The sequence below is a fragment of the Macrotis lagotis genome, chromosome 1 (assembly GCF_037893015.1).
Source record: "Macrotis lagotis isolate mMagLag1 chromosome 1, bilby.v1.9.chrom.fasta, whole genome shotgun sequence".
Classification (NCBI taxonomy): Eukaryota; Metazoa; Chordata; class Mammalia; order Peramelemorphia; family Peramelidae; genus Macrotis; species Macrotis lagotis.
The window spans coordinates 911,658,128-911,680,988 of NC_133658.1; the positions used below are offsets into that span (position 1 = coordinate 911,658,128).

A 22,861-nucleotide genomic window follows, 5' to 3' on the forward strand; every position below is an offset into this window, starting at 1 on the left:
GCATGATTCAAATAACCTAGATTTATTGGGGAGATAACTGTTGAAATTCTGTAAAATTATTAGTAGATGTGCTTCTGAGCCATAATTTTCAATTCACAATCACTTACTTTTCTCAGTTTACATCTGAACCTTCTCCGGCTATTATTAGACAAGTAAAAAGTAATTATTTTGCTAATTGCTTTTCATAGCTGATCAAACATTTAAATTCAGTTAATTCATTCAAAGGGCTTGGCAAACCTATAAAAAAGTCAGTTTTAATAAGTTATTTCAACCTCGTATTTACTGAGTGTCTGCTGACCATTTGTTTGACTGACTGAGCTGTTCAATTCGATTAAAGAATTAGGACTGGTGATTTATGTTGGCCTGATCTACATTAGTAGTAATAATAATGTTTGTCCATCATTTTGAAGAAAGCCATGATATCAAGATAGAGATGCCATCACAAGCACATCATTTGAATTTGAATGAGGGGACTGTGGTGAGTCCCCAGCCTTACTTTCTCCTCTGGAGCCCTCTGGCCAGATATGAATCAGGATGACTGGAGATGGTCTTGGATATGAGGTAATCAGAGTTAAGTGACTTGCCCAAGGTCACACGTGTATGAGGTCAGATTTGAACTCAAATTCTCCTAACTTCAGGGTAACCCTAACCCACTGTATTGATGATAGAAAGCCATTACCAGACTAGTGGTCTCCTTTTATGCCTAGATGATGTAGATTTCCATTTTTGTAATGATAGATTCTTTTACTTTTTTTCCGTGTTTGGAAATGTGTAAGGGGTGTGGAATGTATAATCATGTAGGAATGAAGGAGTTCCCTATTTTGTATGGAATTTTAAGCAAAAATTTCAGTGTGGGCATATACTCTAGAGTTGATAACCTCTGGCAACTCATCTCTGACAGCTATCAAAAAAAGGGCAACTCGACCAGTGTCAGAATAAAAGACTGTGAAATAAGTACAGGTTTTTAGTGTGTCAGTTACTTGTCTGTAATAGGTCAAATTATGAATTTTTTTGAATGTAAAAATGAGTATTACAAGAAATCATGCAGATAGATGCTTAATACTATTGATTGCCTTTATTTTTACTAATAGACTAGATATTGGGGAGGGGAGGGAGAAGAGTCAATGGCTACTCTAAGTCTACAAATTTAAGTGAATGGAAATATAATATTAGCTAGTAAAAATAAACAGTTAAATATAATTACTGTGTGCTAATGCTTTCTAGTTATCTATTTTGGGGGGGTTGTTTTTTTGGGGGGGGGGGCAGTGGAGTTAAGCAACTTGCCCAGGGTCACACAGCTAGGTAATTATTAAATGTCTGAAGCCGGATTTGAACTCCTGTCCTTCTGAATCCAGGGCCAGTGCTCTATCCACTGTGCCACCCAGCTGCCCCTTTAGTTATCTATTATAAAATACCTTTACTCTTAGTTTGCTAGCATTAAAGCCAATAAACAATTATATCTATCAGTAGAAATCGGGGGAAGTCCTTAATTTTAAAAATTATTTTTATTTTTAATATCACGGTTCTTTCCAAATGATTCCACTCAATAAAATCCTTTTTCATAAGCAGAAACAAATCAACCAGTAAACATTTATTAAGCTCCTTCTATAAATGAAGCATTGTGTTAAGTGCAGTAAATACAAAAGAAACAAAAAAGAAGTCCCTGCCTTCAAGGAGACTACAGTCTAACCTAGGAGACAACTTGCAAACAAGTATGTCCAAACTGTCACAGGATAAATAGGAAATAAAGAGAGGGAAGGTTGAAGAATTCAGAGAGCTTGGGGAATACCTTCCATAGAAACCAATTAAACCCTTTAGCAAGCCTGATAGAATGTGAAAGATTTGGCTCCTGTATTGTATCACCTCGCCACATAGATGAGAGAAGTATCTTGACCACCAGTTTTGTGGATCCAAGATTAGACATTGTGTAGAATTTGAACTCTCCGGTCTGTTGATAAAGTCTTCATGTACATGATTGTAGTTATTGAGTAAATCATTTTCCTGGTTCAGTTTCAGCAATAGTTCATTTGTATTCTTTTATTTATTTATTTTTAAATGACATCTGAATGACCCAACCTTCAGTTCTCCTATTGTGACTCTCTCCCAGGTCTGTGTCCAAGTCAGCTTTCTTCTCCTCACCATCTCTTAGTGACCTCTTCTAGTTCCACTCCTCATCCCATCTATCTACCAGCTCTGACCTCTCTCTTGAACATACCAAGCCTCCAGGTTCCCATTCAACATATAGACCTAATTGTTCTTTTGGTGTCTCAAACTCAAAAGGTACAAAAGAGAATTCTTTTTCATGCTGCCTGAGCAACCCTCCCTTCCTCTCTCTGGTGACAGGCACCTTGGCATCAAGGTCCTATCACCATGGGCAACTAGGTCGACAGTAGATGGAGTGCCAAGACTGAGTTAAGACCTGAATTCAAATTTGACCTTTGGCACCTCCTCGCTGAGTGACCTTACACTAGTCATTTAACCTTTGTCTGCCTCCCATTTCCTCAAATAGTAGATGCAGGTAATGATGCCAGGCAACTGCCTCCAAGGGATATTGTGAGGACATCAGATCGGCCCTATGTAAAGGCATATATGCTGTTGATGATGACTGTTAACTTACCATTCTCTCAAATTTGCCTTCGTGAAGTCCTCCATTATTCTTCCCTCTCACCACCCCTTCTCCCCATATCATCTGATTCCACTCTGCCACATCTCTGCCATCCCCCCCTTCACTCTCAGACCACTGTCCCAAGGAAGCCTTTATTGCCACCCCCCATCCCAGCTGCAGCCTCGTGATCTCTTCTCCCCCTCTCCAGCCCATCCTCTTCATTATTGCCACCATCATCTTCCTAACACACATTCCTCTGCTCAAAACTCTGATCAGTTCCTTGCTGCTGCTTGGAGGCTGTTTGTGGCCCTGCCTCCCTTCCCAGACTGATCACTTGCCATTTCCCAGAGAACCCCTTATCCTCCTCCAGTGTAGTCCCATCTCCACAGTGGCATCCCTAGTTTGGAATGCATTTCTTCATCTCCATTTTGCAAAAGCTTCTTGTTCGTTCTCAGCTCAGCATGAAGTCTTTCTTGGTCTTTTCCAAGTATTCAGTTCTTTGTCTTCTCAAATTACTTTGTCATCTGTGAGTAGGTTATATCCCTCTAGTAGAATGGAAGCTCTTTGAGGGGAGGGACTGTGTTGAAGGAATGTCTTGATATCAAGAGCCTCGGAGTGTGTGGCACATACAAGGATCTTGTGATGGTCCAGTAAGATAATACCTATAAAGCACTTAGCAAGTGTTTCAATGCCACTTACTAATAATAATTTTGTTATTATTTGTGTTATTATTATCCCATCACTTCCAAGCTTTCTAACGTAACCCTACAAAACTCAAACAATGCTTCTAAAACCAGTTGGGGTGTACTGATAAATGTTTAACAGTGGTGGCAAATGTTTGCACATGGTTAAGTTTTTAAATTTTCATTATTCATTTAATTTTCATTAATTTAGCAGTGGATTCACTAATTGGGTGATTTTGTAATTTCATTAGCTACATCAAAGGAGAGCAAAAATATCAAAATCCTAGTGAAATTTATTGAAGGACAGTTTTTGACAGCCAGCTGAGGATGATCTTCTCTTCAGGCCCTGAAGCTTAGAGCAGATAGGTGGTGCAGTGGATAGAGCACTGTCCTGAAGTCGGGAGATGCTGAGTTCCAATCCAGCTTCAGACATTTACTATCTGTGTGTGACCCTGATCAAGGCACTTAACCCCAATTGAATCCAAAAACAAACAGAAAGAGCAGCATTTATTGTATTAATGGACAACCAAGTGATTCAGTGGAGAGCACTGGTCCTAAAGTCAGGAGGTCCTGAGTTCAAATCCAGCCTCAGACAGTGGTCACTTATTAGCTTATGTGACACTGGGCAAGTCACTTATCCTTGCCTGCCTCTCATCTAGTCATTCTGATTCCTATCTGGCCACTGAACCCAGATGACTCTGTAGGAACAAGTGAGGCTGGTGACTTAGCACAGCCCCCCACACTCAAAATCCAATTCATATGCTTGTCATGGCATCACCTCCCTGATGACATTTTCTTCTTCGAGAATGAAGGACAAACATGAAAAATCATCAGGTGATCCACCAAACAATAAATAAAGCCCTGAGTTGTAGCATTTGTATTTTTGAATGTAAAGACCCACCCAAGAAAGTTTAACAACGGGCTGACCTAAAGGTGACACAGCCTATTTACCTATCTAATTTAGCTTTAACCACCTCCTATATCCTATATATACAATTTGCTTCTCTCCCAAGTGCACTCATTGTACTTTTTTTAAATTTAGAATTTTTAGAATTTTCTACTTTCCTGTTGGCCAAACATCTTGCTCCAAACATCTGTCTGCCAAAAATAGCAACTACATTTCTACTACAGCCACACAGCCAGGAGAACATAGTGGCCACTTAATAAATGTTGGAGAATACAATTTGACTTGATAGAACAAAATGTAGTTTAAAATCATAAGGTTTTCTCCTATATTAAGGTCCGTTCAGTGACCCTCTGATTATTCATCAAAAGGATGGCATGATGCAGAGATGGACATAAGCTTCCCAGAGTTCTTTGGCTTTGTCCTGGGGAATGCCCCATGCCAGGCTGGTGAGGCCCTCCAAGTGTTACTCTTTCCCAGAGATGTTGTGCTGACTCTGCTAAACCACTTAAGTGAGATCCCTACTTTCTCCAGATATCAACCTAACAGGACAGACAGCCACAATTTAGAGGATGACAAATGTCTCTTGTTCAGAATTCAGAATTTGAATGACCCAGCCCAGTGAATGGGGATATTGTTTTCATCTATCTCAGATGAGCATTGCTGATGGGCATTCATACAGATTGAATTTGGGGAATGACCTAGTGTTTTCCATGATCCCCCACACAAAAAGCCATCTTTTCAACACAACCGTCTCAAACCAAGCTGCATGTTTAAGAATGTTGAAATATGACATTCTCAATAACAAAGATGGGGTGATCCAAAGGGAATGGGAAAGCTGTATGGTAGGCGGAAGAAGGCCACACCATTCTTCCACTGGTGATGTCAGTGGGAAGAATGGCACAGAAATCTTAGATAGGAAAGGATGTGGGCCAGTCATGTAGAAAGAGCAAAGGGTCTATGAGATGGACCTTCTGTGGAGAATCTTTGAAATAACAGAAACAGATTTTCCATGGGATAAGAAAATCTGAATGAATGGCGTAATTGGGTGGTGCAGTGGATAGAGCACTGGCCCTGGAGGCAGAAGGACCTGAGTTCAATTCTAGCCTCAGATACTTAATACTTAATTGTGTGATCTTGAGCAAGTCACTTAAACCCATTGACTTCCAAAAAGGAAAAAAGATTGAATGGGGTGCAATGGTATTCCTGAAAATACTCAATTCAAGATCACATGACATTTCCATTCCTGGTAATTGTGCTAGTATTTGGACATTTTTTTGAAAAGCAATAGCAGGGGCGACTAGGTGGCGCAGTGGATAAAGCACTGGCCCTGGAGTCAGGAGTACCTGGGTTCAAATCCGGTCTCAGACACTTAATAATTACCTAGCTGTGTGGCCTTGGGCAAGCCACTTAACCCCATTGCCTGGCAAAAAATCTTAAAAAAAAAAAGAAAAGAAAAGTAATAGCAGCAGTAAATAGCCTTGCTTTCTTTTAACTTCTTATAATATTAATGGCATTGCTTCAGATATTTTGTCACTGCAAATAATGTTGGCTCTTGGTTTCGGCCCTGCATTATTAAGAACTGATCTCACTACCTCATGTTTTGTTTTGGTTTGTTTTCTATTTTGTTCTTCCCAAATGTTTGTTGTTTTGGTCACTGCTTTTTCTGCATATATTACTTAGAGAGTCAGCCTAGGAGTCTTGTTTCAAGACTAGAGATCTAGCCTCTGATCCAGGATGATCTTGGGTTCAGATTCTGCATCTGAAGCATCTTGGCTGTGTGAGCCTGCCAAGATTTAACTTCTCAGTGATTTGGACAGGTTTCTAAGACTATGAATTGCAGGGAAGATGACAACTTGCATTGATGGAGGGGGTTTCCAATTCCATGTAACACATACACATACATACCTATAGACATACATACATACTGCAGGCACACATCGTGCAGTTCTGTGGAGCCTTGGTAAGACCCAGAAGTCTAGAATAAATGTAGTTAAGTTACTTTTGGTAGACAGATGGAGCAAGATGTATGACCAACAGGAAAGTAGAAAATTCTAAAAATTATGAATTAAAAAAAAAAGTAAAATCAGTGCACTTTGGGGAGAAATAAATTGTATATAGGCTTATAGGAGGTGGTTAAAGGTCAATTATTTAGGTAAATTATTATGTCCTGATAGTTACTACTAAAAAGTATATTTTATTTAGTGGTATAAGCTTGTATACTTGTAAAGCTTTGTATGTAACAGAAATAATATAGTTTAGTACATGACAGTAAAGAGCTCATTAATTCATTTGGAGGCTCATAAAGATTTTAGAAATGAAGAGGTGAGCAAGTTCTCCTATCTGTGACCCTCACCATTTAGTAGCAGATTACCCATTTGCAGATGGGGTTAAGTGACTTGCCCAAGTCCACGCAGCTGGGTAATTATTAAGTGTCTGAGGCCAGATTTGAACTCAGGTCCTCCTGATATACATCTGTGCATCTGGTGGCTTGCTCAAGGCCACACAGGTAATTATTAAGTGTCTGAGGCTGGATTTGAACTCAGATACCCCTGACTCCAGGGCCAGTGCTCTATCCACTGCACCCCCTAGCTGTCCCCCATTTGGGTGATTTTTGTCAACTACGTTGACAACTATATGTTGTTAATTACAACAAAGGGGACCACAAAACTTCAAAATCCTAGTGAAATTTATTGAAGGATGGTTTTTTGGACAGCCAGCTGAGGATGGTCTCCTCTTCAGACCATGGTATCCTATTGTTTTTCTAGTCTGCACCTTACATTGCATCTGTAGGCAGTGTTTCACATTGATTATGTGGCTCACATGACTTTTTGTTCTCAGAGCAGTTTGTGGATGGTGGCCCTTGCAAAGACTGCTCCCTTCCTTTTTTCCTTCTATTCATAATGAACCACGTTTCTGACACTTTAGTTATGCCTCCTCAGATGTAAGGTTTCCAGTGATTCTATGTAATTGCTTGGCCTACAGTATGGGGGTGGCAAGCACAGGACAGATTGTTTTATTCCATCAAGGTCTCTTAAACTGAAAGAATTTGAGAACATTGCCCATCATCCCAGAAAGCAAAGTATCATAAAACACTCTTCTGCCAGGGCCTGAAATGAGAATTATTTGTGAAGTCTGATTTTTGGAGACAAAGAAAAAGCTTTATAGATATGAAGAACAGCAGTTAGAATCAATAAACTGCATAGTTCAGCAAGAAACAAAGTCTGGAGTCAATGTTAATTCTAAAATTCTATTTTCAAACTAGCTGAGTTCCCTTATCCTTAATTAATCAATTATTGGCAAAGTAGTAATCTCTAGGCTTGTTTCCAACTGAATAACAAGCAACGACAACAGGACTCTTCATCCAGGGGATTTCAGCTTTCTCTTGAGATTTTGCACGTTGAAACAAGCTTGGATTTTCAAAGGGGGAAAGGGTCCCGCAATTATAACTATCCAGGGGATGCTTCCATGCCCTTCATTTAACGCACAAAAGGGCATGGAAGCAATGTTATTGTTGTAACTCTGGATTTTCTCAAGGGAGGCATGTATGCAATCCTAATTGTCAATGAGAAAATTCCAATTCATATCCAAAAGGGCACAAGGTCATGAATATTCACATAGGCATGTATATGTTCATTTTCTGAGAGATTCTCCCTCATCTTCACTAAAGAAGCCTAGTAGCACATTGAGAAAAATCCTAAATAATAAATTGATCTTCATATTCCCTATACAAAGCCAAACATTTAGTCTTGGCAGATACTGATTGACTAGCCTCAATAATTCTCTAAGGTTACTTCCTGATTTACAAATCCTATAGCATTATGGCAGCGATTCATTGTGATGGAAAATGAACTTTGATGATGAGGTTATACATATAACTTCAAGATGAATCTTGCTTGAATTTGTGCTTAGATTAGGGGGGTTAATTAAAGGAAGGTTATTTCTTGGGATTCACATTGCGAGCTAAGTTTGTCAGAGGTGGGGGGGGGGGGTGGAGAATAAACCAAAAAAGGCAACAATTCCAGAGTGACCAGTAAACATTTAGGGGAGTTCACTCAGGACCCTGATCATTGTCCTTACCTCTCCCCACATCATGTAAGGGCAGAAGGAGCCCCAAATAAGTAGCAATATGTTTTCTATTTCAGGAATCAGTCACTTTCAAGGATGTTTCTGTGGACTTTACTCGGGAAGAGTGGGGACAACTGGACCCTGCTCAGAAGAGCTTATACAGGGATGTGATGCTGGAGAACTACAAGAACCTAGTCTCCTTGGGTAAGGATGGCTTCTTTCTGTTCCCATTTTCTAAAGTTTGGGGTGGGCAAAAGGATCTGACTTTCCTTAGCTGAGTCTTGGGGATGTTAAGATTTCAAGGCACAGCTTCCCTGGAGAAGCTTACTTTCTTTTTTTTTTTAAGGTTTTTGCAAGGCAAATAGGGTTAAGTGACTTGCCCAAGGCCACACACCTAAGGAATTATTAAATGTCTGAGGTCCTCCTGATTCCAGAGCCGATGCTTTATCCACTGTGCCACCTAGCCACCCCAAAGCTTACTTTCAGTATTTAGATTTGAACAGTTACACTAAGAAGTAAATGCAAGGTAATAGGGGGTGGGAGAGATAGCACCTGAGCTAAACCTTGAGAGCCACTAGACATACTAAGAAGCAGAAATGAGGATTCTACAACTCTTTATAAATGGTTTCCCAGAAGCCCCTTCATAGACAATCACAAAATGATGCAGTTGGGACAGCTAGGTGGCACAGTGGATAGAGCTCCAGTCCTGAAGTCAGGAGGACCTGAGTTCAAATCCAGCTTCAGACACTTAATAATTACATAGCTGTGTGACCCTGGGAATGTCACTTAACCCCATTGACTTGCAAAAACCAAAAACTTTTTAAAACTTAAAAAAAATTAAATGATCCAATCCTTGCTCAACATAGAGAATCTCACAAAGTCATGCAAGTCATGATCTTCAAATCTCTGAGCCTACCTCAAGCACATCTGAATCTTCCAAACTAGCAACAGTATGCATATCCCCAAAGTTATCAAGTCTTTGAAAGATGTCTTATTAAAGAAATAGTTTATTCTTTTCCATTGATATAACAATGTATGGTGATGTTTAGCCCAGGTCAACTGGGCGGGGGGGTGCATCACAGACCCAATTGACCATAAAAGAATACTGAGTTCTTAATAGCACATGCTCAGAAATGTAGAAAATCTCAAGGGTTTGATTCAGTTTCTCTCTTCCTTGAGTAGATACTTGTCTCTAAAACCCCAAAACTGCACAGAGATAGAGTCAATATATCTATAAGCACCCTTTGCCACACTGATCTGATACTTCCAGAAGAGAAAGAAATTATTCTTAGGGCAAAAGAGATTACTCCAAAGGGGAAAAAAGATAGTCCTCAAAGGAATTGGAGAAGTAAAAACTTATAGTGTGGTAGGTAATAAGTATAATATTACACATTCCAATATACACTTGGATTGTTATCCTCTTTGCTCAAAGCGTCATGTGAAGAACCATACTACTTCTAGGGTCTCCCCCTCTCCTACATTTGGATAAGCTTTCTCTGAGGAAATTTTTCTGTAGTTCAAATCTCAATGTGCTTTTTTGAAGCTTCTGCCCATTATCTTTCTGTTATCTAGGGCCAAGATGAAAAACTCAACTCTTTCCACATGAGGATCCCTCATAGACTTAAAGATAACTCAGGCCTTCAAGCAGATATCTTTTTGCAGATCATTTTTCCAGCCCTATTCTTTCTCCTGAATTCCAGTCATCCATTCTCAACTGCCTTTAGGAAATTTCCACCTAGATATCTTTCACTCAAAACCAACAAAACAATTCACTATCTCCTCCCCCTCAATACATCCTTTTTCATAATGTCCTTGTTACCATTGAGGGTACCACCATTCCTTCCAGTCACCCAGATGGGCAATCTCAGAGTCATTGACAACTCTTTGATCTCCCTCATCTCATATGCATCATTTGCAAGTTTTGTTATTAGTACCTCCATAATGTCTTTCCCATCCATTCCTTCTTCAGCAATGATGCTGCTGCTGATGATGTTTGTCCTTTGTTCTCTAAGAAAACCACAACTTCAGGGAGGTGATGCCATGACATGAGCCATGACATGAATTGGATTTGACTGAGGGGATTATGCTAAGTCACCAACCTCACTTTCTCCTCCAGAGCCATCTGGGTCCAGTGGTCAAATATGAATAAGAACTCCTGGAGATGGCCCTGGATGCGAGGCAATCAGGGTGAAGTGACTTGCCCCAAGTCACACAGCTAATGAGTACTAAGTGTTTGAGACCAGATTTGAACTCCTGTCTTCCTGACTCCAAGGCCAGTGCTCTATCCACTGTACCACCTAGGTGCCCTATTCCCTCTTTAGCACACACATGGCCTTATTCAAATCCTCTTCACCGCTCACCTGGACTCTGTCGGGAGCTTCAAAACTAGTCTTCCTGCCTCTCATCTCAGGTCTTCTGAGTCCACATCTAGTCATTCCATCCTCTCTGCCACACTGACTTGTGTTTAAAGAGCTATCAACTTCTGCCCATTGTCTGTCTGTTATCTAGGGCCAAGATGAAAAACTCGGCTCTTTCCACATGAGGACCCCTCATAGACATCAACTCAGGCCTTCAAGTAGATAACTCTTTGCAGATCATTTTCCCAGCTCTGTTCTTTCTCCTGACCTCCAGTCAGGTGGCAATATTATAGCTATGTATGTGACCTTGGGCAAGTCACTTAACCCTGACTTCCTTGCATCCAGGGCCATCTCCAGTCATCTTGATCCATATCTGGCCACTGGACACAGATGGCTCTGGAGGAGAAAATGAGGCTGGTGACTTAGCACAGCTCTCCCTTACTCAAATCCAATTCAGGTCATGGCGTCACCTCCCTGATGTCATTGTCCTCTTCGAAAATGAAGGGGAAACAACATCCATCATTAACCTGGGGTCTCTGAATTTGGATGAGAACTTAATTATATTTTCCCTCCACTAATCTAACTAAAATTTAACATTTACTTCAGTTATAAATATAGACAACAAACCTTACCTGACTACCCAACTAGTACCTGACCTAGAGTACAGAAAAGAGAAGAGGACCTATGACAGAACTTTAGGAGAAGATGTGCGTGCTAATGGTGAATCTCCAGGAAAGGAGGCTGACCTTCCCCACCTAGCCTCTTCCTATCTTCCCATGCTTCAGCTGCTTCTCTCTCATATTCTCTGATCCAGCCCCATTGGCCTCCTTATGAGGCACATGACATTCCATTTCCCATCTCCTTGGGGGGATGCTCTGCCCCCTTACCTCTGCCTCTTCATTTTCCTGGCCTCCTTCAAGACTCAGCTCAGACTCTCCCTCCTGCAGGAAGGTTTTTCCCAGTCCTACCCACTGCCAACATCTTTTTTCTGGGCTAACCTTCTTGATAGTCTGTATAGTTAGTTATTTTCATGGTGTCTCCCCCCCATAAGTCCTTGAGGACGGGGCTGTATTTTTTCCTTTCTTTATATTCTCAGCACTTAGCACAATATTTGGCAAATAGGAAGTGCTTAATGAATATGTATTGACTTGACTGACTAGGAGAAGCAAGAAGAAGGAGCAAAACCATGGATGCCCAGAAAGCAAAGTATATGTGGGAAGAGAAGATGGTAGGCATAAGCTGTTAGTCATAAGGAGTGAAAATATTGGACTAAATAATGATAAGACCATTGTAACCTAGAAGAGAGTTTCATTATAGTTGGAAGCTAGAATGATGCATGAGGTAAAGATGAGACATTAGGAAGTGGAAGGATTAATCTAGACATCCATCTCTATGACCTTGTCTGTGAAGGAGAGAAACATCTTAAATGAATTATATGGCTGCATGAAGATTTCTTAAGGACCCAAGAGCCCTGGGTATGTTTCTCCTTAACAAGGAAGGAGTCAGGATTTTGACGATGAAAATGAGAAGATGTGATTGACGGGCCAAGCTCCCAGTAGAAATATGATATCAAAAAAATAGAGAAGTTAGCACTGGCCAAGAGGAAGCCCCAGAAATATGGGCAGAAGAAGGGAAAATGAGGGATAACTGTATGGTGTTTTGAAGTGTGGTCTAGGGGAGAAGACAAAGGCAAGAGACAAAAGTGTTAGTGCAAACTGGCAGCCTCCTTGTGTTTCGGGGCCATAGCCTCAGTCAATAAATTGTTAGTACTATGTGCTAGCAATGTACTAAGTTCTGAGGATACCAATAAATGCAAATATAAGGTCCCTATCCCCCCAGAGGTCACAGTCTTTTGGGGGAGCAACATGTGAATAGTGAGGCACACAGGATGTAGACAGAGCAGATGAAAGGTCATCTCCCAGGGAAGGTATTAGCGGGTAGAGGAGGAGTGTGGGCTAAGACAGGAGGACTTGAGTGAGTCTCAGAGGGGAGCAAAATGAAGAGGCACATCAGACATGAGAGATAGGGAGGGAACATGAAAGGTCATATTAAGGGACAGCAAATCAACCAGTGTTACAGGATTGTAGAGTGTGTGGACAGTATCCTCTTTCACGGACTAGCTCAAATGCTTGAAGAGAGCAATGGCTGGAGATGGTTCTGATCCTAACAAAATGAATCGAGTGAACTAATTATCAGATTCCCCACTCCACTCTGCAACCTTGTTTCTTAACAGTGTAATGGGAAGTCTACTTCCCAGGTGCTCAGTGCCCTACACTTCCTTATATGCCCTTTTTCCAGGAGTAGATGGGATTGAGGTTGAATTCTGGATGACTATTCTCCAGGAACTTTACTGTTTCCTTGTCTATGATCAGGGCTTCAAGTTTTTAAGCCAGATGTGATCACCAAGTTGGAACGAGCAGAAGTACCATGGACACTGGAGAACAAAGTCCTCAGACCCTCCTACCCAGGTAAGTGAAAGAAAACCAACGGATGGAAATTACCATGAAGAACAACTTTCCAGCTCATTCATCCATTTCAGAAGCATTCCCTCCAAACCACCACCCCTCAAACTCAGGCCTGTGAAGAAGGGTGGAAGTTGTTGGATCTTGATGCTAAAATGACACTTTGTCTCCAGCCTCTGTTCTTCAACCATGAACTGAGACCCTTCCTCCATCCTTTATCATGCAGCCATCTTCCTGGCATCTTTCTCCATGTTCTCTAGACCAAGGTCAAGAGCCATCCTTCTTGGGTATCTGGCTAACCCTTCCATTTACTCTCAGATGCCCAGGCTGTTCTGGTCCCTGAGGACATTGTTCCCATGAGAAGCAGCACAGTCCAGTTGCAACAGCACCAACTTTAGCATCAATCATCAAGGGTTGATTAAGTATTTACCATGTTCCAGTACTTTGCTAAAGCAACAAGGATATATAGGAAGTCAAGATGGCAGTCTTCCCTTAGTCTATTAGGAGGAACACTGTGCAAGCAACTACATACATATAAGCTACATGCCAGATAAATCGGAGGTCACCCACTGAGAGCAGACATTCATAGCATCTAATGGTATTGGGAAAGATTTCTAGTAAAAGGTAGGATTTTGGCTGGGACTTGAAGGAAGTTTTCAGGCATGGGTACCAGCCAGGGCACAATTGGGATTTGGAGGGTCACATGTGAGGGGCAGCAAGGAGACCAGTTTCTGGGGCATCAGAGTGGATATAGCAGGGAACCATAATAAGAGCAGAAAGGGAAAAGTCTATCATGGTGGGCTTTCAAAGCTTGAAAGGGATGGCAAGACCAAGTAGCCTGTTACAAGTGACTAGGAGAGAAAGGGTGAGGATCTGTGTTTTAACCCCAAAGCACCTTCATACCTCCATTAATCGCTCTTGATCCTTTGATAGTTTGCATTATCCTTATTAAGAGGAGGCACAATGAGAGTTGGAGTCAGGAGAACCTGAATTCGTGTCCCACTTTTGATTGGAGCTAGTTCCCTTACCCAAGATAAGTCACAGAAGCTCCTTGCCTTTCTTTGTTTTGTACATAGTAGGCACTTCATACATGTTTGTTGATTAACTGACTGATGAACCTTGGCCTATATTTCCTCATATGTAAGATGAGGGGATCGAGCTCAGTGACCTCCACAGATTGTGCCAATTTTAAATCCTCGATCCTTTGGTCTATCAATGTACTACCTAACATCAGCGACTCTTGTCAAGTATTCCCTTCCCCATCTTTCCAGATTGACCTCTCCTCAGTCTTTGTCCTTTTGGTACTTTGGAAATTTTGAATCTTCAGTATGTGTTTTATCCTTTAGATCTGCAAATATGTTGTGCCAGGCACAGACTTGAATACTGGTAACTTCTAGAATGGAACAGAAAAAGCAACTCAGAAACCTAGGTCTTATAGAATCCACCAAAGGAAATACCTAATGCAAGGCTCCATCCAAGAAGGTGGCTTCTCTACCACCGAAGGCAGGAGGCCTGCCTTCATCTTTATAATCAGAGAATTTCTCTAGTGACTGAATAAAGCCAGTGCACTGTCCCATGTTCATTTTATTTGCAGGGTTTCCTGTTGATGTCCCTTCACAGATTTTGACATCCCCCACATGCCTAAGAGCTTATTGTTCACCATTCCTCACTGGTCTCATTAGCTCTTAATAAGTGTCTATTTAAAAGTGAGGACTTGCTTCTAGAAAGGGAACACACACACACACACACACACACACACAATTATACATATTTTTTTTAATTTTAATTTTTCTTCTTTCAGATTGGGAGATGAAGCTTGAGACCAAGGAGGCCATTTCAAAATGGGGCATGTATATGGAAGCTTCATTGCCCGAAAAACTAGAGAGTGATGTTCCCTGGAATTGTACATTGGGACAAGTATGGAGCTATGATGGGAAGTTCAAGAAACAATGCAGTAACCAAGAGAAAGAGTCAAGGGAAGTAACCATCATCCCCAAGAAAATACCCAATGAGATGAGAAGTCAAGCAGGTAATTTCAGAAGGAATTTGGGACAAATGTCATTTCTTGTTGCACAGCAGAATATTGTTACAAAAAAGAGTCTCCATCAATATGATTCAGATGGAAACAACTTTAAACAGTATTCAGAACTAATAAAAAATAATAGAATTTCCCCAGGATCGAAAGCTTATAAATATGAACACAGTAAAGCTTCCAATTCCAATTCACACCTTACTCAATATAATAGAATACCTTCTGTAGAGAAAATCTCTGACTTTGATGAATTTGGAAAAACTTTCCAACAAAAGAAGCATCTTATCCAACCTCAGATAAATCATGCTGGACACAAAGTCTATAAATGTGGTGAATGTGGAAAATTCTTCAGACAGAGCATGCACCTTATTCAGCACCAGAGAATTCACACTGGAGAGAAACCCTATAATTGTAATGAATGTGGGAAAGCCTTCAGACAGAAAATTCACCTCATCCGTCACAAAACTCTGCATAGTGAAGAGAAACCGTTTAAATGTAATCATTGTGGGAAATGCTTCAGTGACAGCTCATCACTCAATGTACATCAGAGAATTCATACTGCAGAAAAACCTTATCATTGTAATGAGTGTGGTAAAGCCTTCAGCCTCAGTCAGTACCTTATTCAGCACCAGCAAATTCACACTACTGAGAAACGTTATAAATGTAGCGAGTGTGGCAAAGCCTTCAGCCTGAGTCAATACCTCATTCGGCATCAGAAGATACATACTGGGGAGAAACCCTATGAATGCAATGAATGTGGGCAAACCTTCACACAGCAGGGAAGTCTCACTCAACATCAGAGAAGCCACGCTGGAGAAAAACCCTATAAATGCAGTGAATGTGGAAAAGCGTTTGGCCGGAGTCTATATCTTACTCGACATCAGCGGATTCACACTGGGGAGAAGCCCCACATATGTGGTGAATGTGGAAAATCCTTTAATGATACTGCAGTCCTTGCTTTACATCAGAGAATTCATACTGGAGAGAAACCTTGCAAATGTAATGTTTGTGGGAAGGCTTTCCGCCACACAAACCAGGTCACTCAGCATCAGAGAATTCATACTGGAGAGAAACCTTATAAATGTAATGAATGTGGGAAAGCTTTCACTCACTGCGCTGGTCTTACTCATCATCAGAGAATTCATACTGGAGAAAAACCCTATAAATGTGATGAATGTGGAAAAGCATTCAAACAGAAAGTTTACTTAACCCAGCATCAGAGAACTCATACTGGAGAGAAACCCTATAAATGTGATGAATGTGGGAAGACCTTCAGACAGTGTTCAGCACTAATTTCTCATAAAAGAACTCATACTGGAGAAAAAACCCTATACATGTAGGGAATGTGGAAAGGCCTTTAGTCATAGCTGTAGCCTTACTTTGCATCAGAGAATTCATACTGGAGAAAAACCCTATAAATGTAACGAATGTGGCAAAGCATTTAGCCAAAATATATTCCTTACAAGACATCAGAGAACTCATACTGGGGAAAAACCCTTTAAATGTAGTGAATGTGGGAAAGTATTTAGCCAGAGTATGTCTCTTACCCGGCATCAGAAAACACATACTGGGGAGAAACCCTACAAATGTGATGAATGTGGGAAAGGCTTCATCCAGAAGATACAGTGTATTCAACATCAGAAAATTCATACTGGAGAGAAACCTTAAAAATAAAGCTCATAAAAAAGGTGGCTCATCAGTGCAGATGTATAATCATTCAATATCATAGAATTCATATCGAGATAGAAATGATCTAAAAGTAATGAGCATTAGACGGCCTTCAAGTGTAGTTTATTCCTCACCATAGATTTCAAAAAAAAAAAATAACAGAATATTTAAAACTTTAGTCTTATTTATCATTTATTGACTAATAAAAAATATTTATTAAGCACCCATTCTGTTCCACATGCTGGAAATACAAATGCAAAAAATGAAGCCATCCCTGCTCTCAAGAAGCTTACATTCAATAAGATTCAAGAGAACAATTTGATACATGAAACCAAGAAAGAAAAGTAGTTTTCTCTTTCCTGTAATACACGTCTGCCCTAGAGGTTTTTGATACACATATTCCTGAATAGGAAATGCATAGGGCTAAAATTTAATTAAGACCTTTGAGAAATATGGACCTCCAAGGTCACTTGCAGATCTAAATCTATGATTCTGTTACTCATATGAACCGATGCAGACCACACAAGATTCAGGTAATAACATACAACATGATTACCATGAGATATATGGAAGCCACCCTAAAAGGTAGCTGAACTCGGATTAAATACAATAAGCAATCTTGGTTCCAGACAATATATGATGATACATACTTCCCTTTTGTTTGAAAGGTGAGAAACTGCAGACATGGAATGTTGCATGTGTTGTCAAACACAGTCCGGGCTTAACATTCTCTTGGCTGAACTTTTTTTTCGTTGTTTCAAGGGAGGGTTCTGTGAGGGTGGAAGGGTGGGAAAAGACAAGCAGGAAATCAATGGCACTGTCAAAGGGAAACATATAAAGTGGAATAAAATTTCCTCAAACACTGTGCTTTCTTGAAAACAAAAAGAGAAATCACTGAAATTTTGGTTTCCAAGGTTAGATGACATGTTTGTGTGCGGGAATAAATAAAATATATAGATAATTAATAAGCCTTAAATAGATATATTTTTGACTCCACTGCCTATGAAACCTTTATTCACATGCATTTCACTTGGTAGATGTTGGCTGGTACAAATAGTCCCATCTTTATGAATCATCCCCAAATATTCTCATATTTTCATCAGAGAAGCTAGGATGGGGACAATGTAACCCTTGGATGTGTTATGGAAGAGCATCATAGAGGTAGAAGTGATATGAGTTGAGAAGCTGCCCTGGAGAATCTGACATTCCTGAGGACAACAGTTGTGGTAAGGCAAAGAGGAAACCAAGTGTGTTGATAAAACACCTACTATTGCTAAACTAATTGTTCTACAAATATGGTTTCATTTGAGGTTTACATAACTTTGTGACATAAATACTATTATTTTCCTGCTTTACAGTTGAGGAAATGGAGGCAGGGGGATTAAGTCACTTGCCCAGGGTCTCAGCTACTTAGTGTCTGTAGCAAGATTTGAACCCATACCCTGTGGTTTGGATGGGGAGGGGAAGGGGAGTATTTCTTGTAGGTATCACCCATCACACTTTCCAGACACCAGTAAAGGCCATGTGATTCTACCAAACTGGGTCCAAAACCTCCCAATAAACCCCTTCCTTTCCAGAAGGCTGGGCTGCTATTGGATAAATTTGACCTTTGACATGTCAGAGACTTTTCAGATCTGACATCTCTAGTTATCCTTGCTCTCTCTCTAGGCCTCTGGAGGGCAGGGCCATGGTACACCTCATATCTGAGGTAACCTGACACAGTCATGGGCTAGGGATCGGGCCTGTGATTTCACTGGCAGAAGAGCAAACACTCTCTTTGCCAGTGCAGCACATTGCCTTCCCTACAGCTTAAGAGTTGTCCGGCAAACTTGCGCAGGGTCAGAGTTGGCACTGCCTCAAATCTGACATCATCCCTTGACTGCACTAAGGAGCCTCTCTTGATTCACACCAGTAAAATAATCCCAAAATACCAGGATCCAACCCACCAATGATAATATTTGTTTTATACATAGGTTAGGAGTCCAAAATAAAAATCATTTTTGTTAATTAGCCTGAGATTTTCAGAATAATACCCTCGACTCACTACTCCCTAATAACAAATTTACATTCCATGAAAATCAAACAAGGGTGACTCCCAACTACATTACCCAGTATTCCCAGTTCTGGCTACCTGGGCATCTGGGAAGGCTACATAATGTCCAACAGAGCAGCAGGGAATACAACAGAGTACTTTTCCAGAGTGACATAGCTTGTAAGATTCTCAAGGCATAGTATTTAGACACACTTAAAATGAGGGTCCAGACCTCCAATAACAGGGTGGCCTTGTCATTTACAATCATAACACATAATTGGATTCCTAACTGCTTTAGAGCTAGTAAAGGTTGTTATGAACCCCAGAAAAAAATTAAAATGATTAAGAAAATCTAAGATGAAATTTCACTTCTTATATATTTTAAAATTTAAATATATATATATATATGTGTGTGTGTAGATCCATATAGAAAAAATCATAAATAGCAAAGAAAAAAATCCTGCCCACCAATACACATGTGTTATGATTTTAAAGGGATCTATCCTGACTCATGCAAATAGGAAAGGCCTAAAAAGAAGATATTCCCAGACAAATCCACCAAAATTTATGTGATCCTTGTGACACATGGTACCTTAGATTTAGAATATTACCTCAAGTGTTTGGGGCTCCCTAGAAGAAACTGGGCACTAGGGGGCTACCCAAAAGGCAAGCTCCTTCCCATTAGGCCTATGTAATCCAAAATAATTCAGTAATAGATGGAAGACCAGGTTTGCTCCCTCACCACATGGTTCAAGGTCTTATTCTTGTTCTCTAAGAGACATTGCCTAGGCATTCCCATGCCCCTTCTCTTCCTTGAAGTCTGGTTTCCAAGACTCATCACTCTATAAGAAGACAAATTCAAGAATTTTTTATTTTTTAGGTTTTTGCAAGGCAGTGGGGTTAAGTGGCTTGCCCAAGGCCACACAGCTAGGTCATTATTAAGTGTCTGCAGCCAGATTTGAACTCAGGTCCTCCTGACTCCAGGGCTGGTGCTCTTTCCACTGTGCCACCTAGCCTCCCCAACGCAATCTTTTTCTTGATATAATTTGTATCCCTGGTCAGGGTGTTGCTACTTCTTGGAGCCAAGTAGTTCTTCTCTCCTTGGTTGTCACCTCTGTCACCAAGAGGTTGACCCCCTGACTCCCCACAACTGCCCCTAGGATCTGGAGGCGTGGATACTTTTGCTCTCTCTCATTTCTTTCTACTGCCACCATTTTTCAGATTGAAAGGTCCAGCCACTATCTCCACAGCAATCATTTCTGGCATCAGATAGAATGGAGCAGATGGTCCAAAGGACCATTTTGATGGACATGCTTGATGGACATATTTTCTCATCTTACTCTGCCCAGAACCACTCTGCTCTTTATACTTTCTGTCTCTGACTCTGTCTTTCCCCATTTTTTGGTTCCAGTCTCTGGCAGATCTCTCTTTTGGAGGTCCAGGGTGCAGCTCATATCTAAAGGTTCTCACATATTTCCCACATGTCAAGGTTGAGTAAATCAATAGAAATGTTTGCACTGATTAGGGACGCTGATTAGGCTTCAATTAAAGAGCTCATCTTTTCATCATAAATTACCTTAGCTTGCATGCTTCATGTGGGGGGCGGGGGAAGCAATGGATTCCATCTTTGCCATTTCACAATTGAACAAAAGATGTAGAGAATTTAAAACCTCACTGTTCTTGTTATTTGTTAAACACAAAAATCAAAAGCATCGTATTTTAAATTTATTTCATTTTTACTTTGAATTTTTATTTTTTATGACCAAGTGTCTCCTATCTAGGTAATGTCAAAAATGTCAGAGCAGATGTCTGTTTAATGTCAGACATCAAGTGCTGAATAAAACAGATCCATCCTTTTTTGGTTATAATTTAGGATCATGACACAATGAACATTAGTAACATCACAAGGGTCAGGATATTTGTGCATGCCACATCTTTAATAAGAAAAGTCATTTTTTTGTTTACTAATTTTGACATTCAATGCTGACCTGTTTTGAGATTAATACATATGAGTAAATAGAAAAAACATTTTGTCATAAGTACCTCACAAGTACTTAGGGCCATACACAACTTCTCTCAGTAGACTCCTTCTTAAAGACTGACACCCTAAACTGAACTTACTACTCCAGATGTGGTCTGAAAAGGGTTGAGGTCATGGATGTCACCTTATTCTCTAAATTTATATCTTTCTTAATGGAATCCAAGGTAACACTACATCACATTTACCTTCATAGTCAGTTTGAAATCCACCAAAATCAGATCTTTCTCAAAGTGCTGTGTAAGCCAGAGTTTTCAAGCTTAGTATTTGTGAATTCATTTGACTGAAATGGCAGGTTTTATCCCTATTGAAAATTTTACATTTATTCCCAAGAATTTGATTTTACTAGATTCAGCTTTTTGTCAAATGTGTCAAGATATTTTCACAGTATTTTGGCTAGCTCTGCCAGCTTAATGTCATCTGCAAATCTGCTGTAACTGTCATTTTTGTGTCTAGCATCCAAGTCATTGATAAAAGTCTAGAATCTAAGTCATTGATAAAACACAGGGTCTGGGCCACTCTACAGGAGACCTATTGCCAAATGGTCCTTAAACCATTAAAGAATACCCTTTGATTCCAACCATTCAACTAGTTTAGCATCCATCTATTTCTATTATTTAAAAATATTATCAAGCATTTTCTCCCTTCTACCTCCCCTCACCCATTGGGAAGGGAGGAAGGGAAAGAGAGGCAGAAAGGAAGGAAGGAAAGAAAGTGAGATAGAAAGAAAAAAGAAAGTAAAAGGAAGGAATGAAAGGAGGGAGGGAGGAAAGGAAGGAGCCCTGTATCATATAAGAGTAGCTAAGCATAGGGGCGGCTAGGTGGCACAGTGGATAGAGAACCAGCCCTGGAGTCAGGAGTACCTGAGTTCAAATCCGGCCTCATACACTTAATAATGACCTAGCTGTGTGGCCTTGGGCAAGCCACTTAACCCGGGTGCCTTGCAAAAACTTTAAAAAAAAAAAAAAAAGAATAGCTAAGCACAAATTCCCACATTATGTTTCTAATTCTACCATTCTACATATTCATTATCTCTGTCATTAGATTGGCATCATCAATCTTCTAGTCATAGATGATTACTTAGTTGAGCAAAAGTCAAGTCATTCAGAAATGCTTATTTTTTACAATATTGATACTGTAGTAACCATTGTTCTCCTGGTTCTTCTCACTTTGCTCTGAAGCCATCCAGGTGTTGTAGGAAAGCTCTCCTATGAAACCATCTTTTTCTTGCTTCCTTAAAACATAATAATATTCCATTAAATTCATATTCCACAATTTGCTTAGGTATTCACCAAGTGTGAGCACCCCTCCCCTTAGTTCTTTGCCACTATCAAAGAGTTGCTGTAAACATTTTCATATATATGTTTAGGGTCTTTTTCTTATTTTTTCTCAAGAATGTGATGGTGTATTCTTTCTGTTTCCATTTTGCCTTCTACTTAAGTCATCTAGGTCATTTTTTATTTTTTAAAATAAGATGATTAAGCTCATTTTTTTCCTTTTTTAATTAAGGATATTAGTTAATTCAATTATGTTTACATTTTCTCTCACCTGCTTTCTAGGTGAATTGATTTGCTATGAGTTACTTTACATTTTCTTTAGTCTTTTGACTTTGTTTAAATATTTTTTATCTCATAGAATCATTCACTTTTAGTTGGTCTATTCTAATTTTCAGGCAATTCGTTTCTAGGTTAAGTTTTTGATTCTCTTTTTTCAAAATGTTTATTTTCTTTCTAATTTTTCCCCATTTTTCCTTTAGAGCTTTCATTTATTTTTTTTCTTGATTAAATTTTAATTTATTTTTTATTTTACAAAATAAAAAATTGTCATTTGATCACTAAAACATGAGAGGATCCATAATGTAAAACAATAAATTTCAATTTCAAGAAAGCCTAAATACTAAATATTACACATGTTCAAAATTGCCCCTCTTTTGCTTGCTTCCTTGTAGGTTTTCTGCTATTATTTATCTGATATCAGTTTACTTATTTTTCCCCCCTCTCAATTCCCGTGGG

General features: G+C 39.9%; 1 protein-coding gene across 1 annotated transcript; it reads left to right on the forward strand.

Moving 5' to 3' along the window:
- Positions 1–280: 280 nt before the first annotated feature.
- LOC141509772 (uncharacterized) lies at positions 281–19,053 on the forward strand. Its single transcript, XM_074219560.1, is given in 5 exon segments — positions 281–561; positions 8,338–8,464; positions 12,990–13,085; positions 14,881–16,433; positions 16,435–19,053. Coding segments are annotated over 5 exon segments (2,148 nt in total). The 5' UTR covers positions 281–534; the 3' UTR covers positions 16,780–19,053.
- The last annotated feature ends 3,808 nt before the right edge of the window (positions 19,054–22,861 follow it).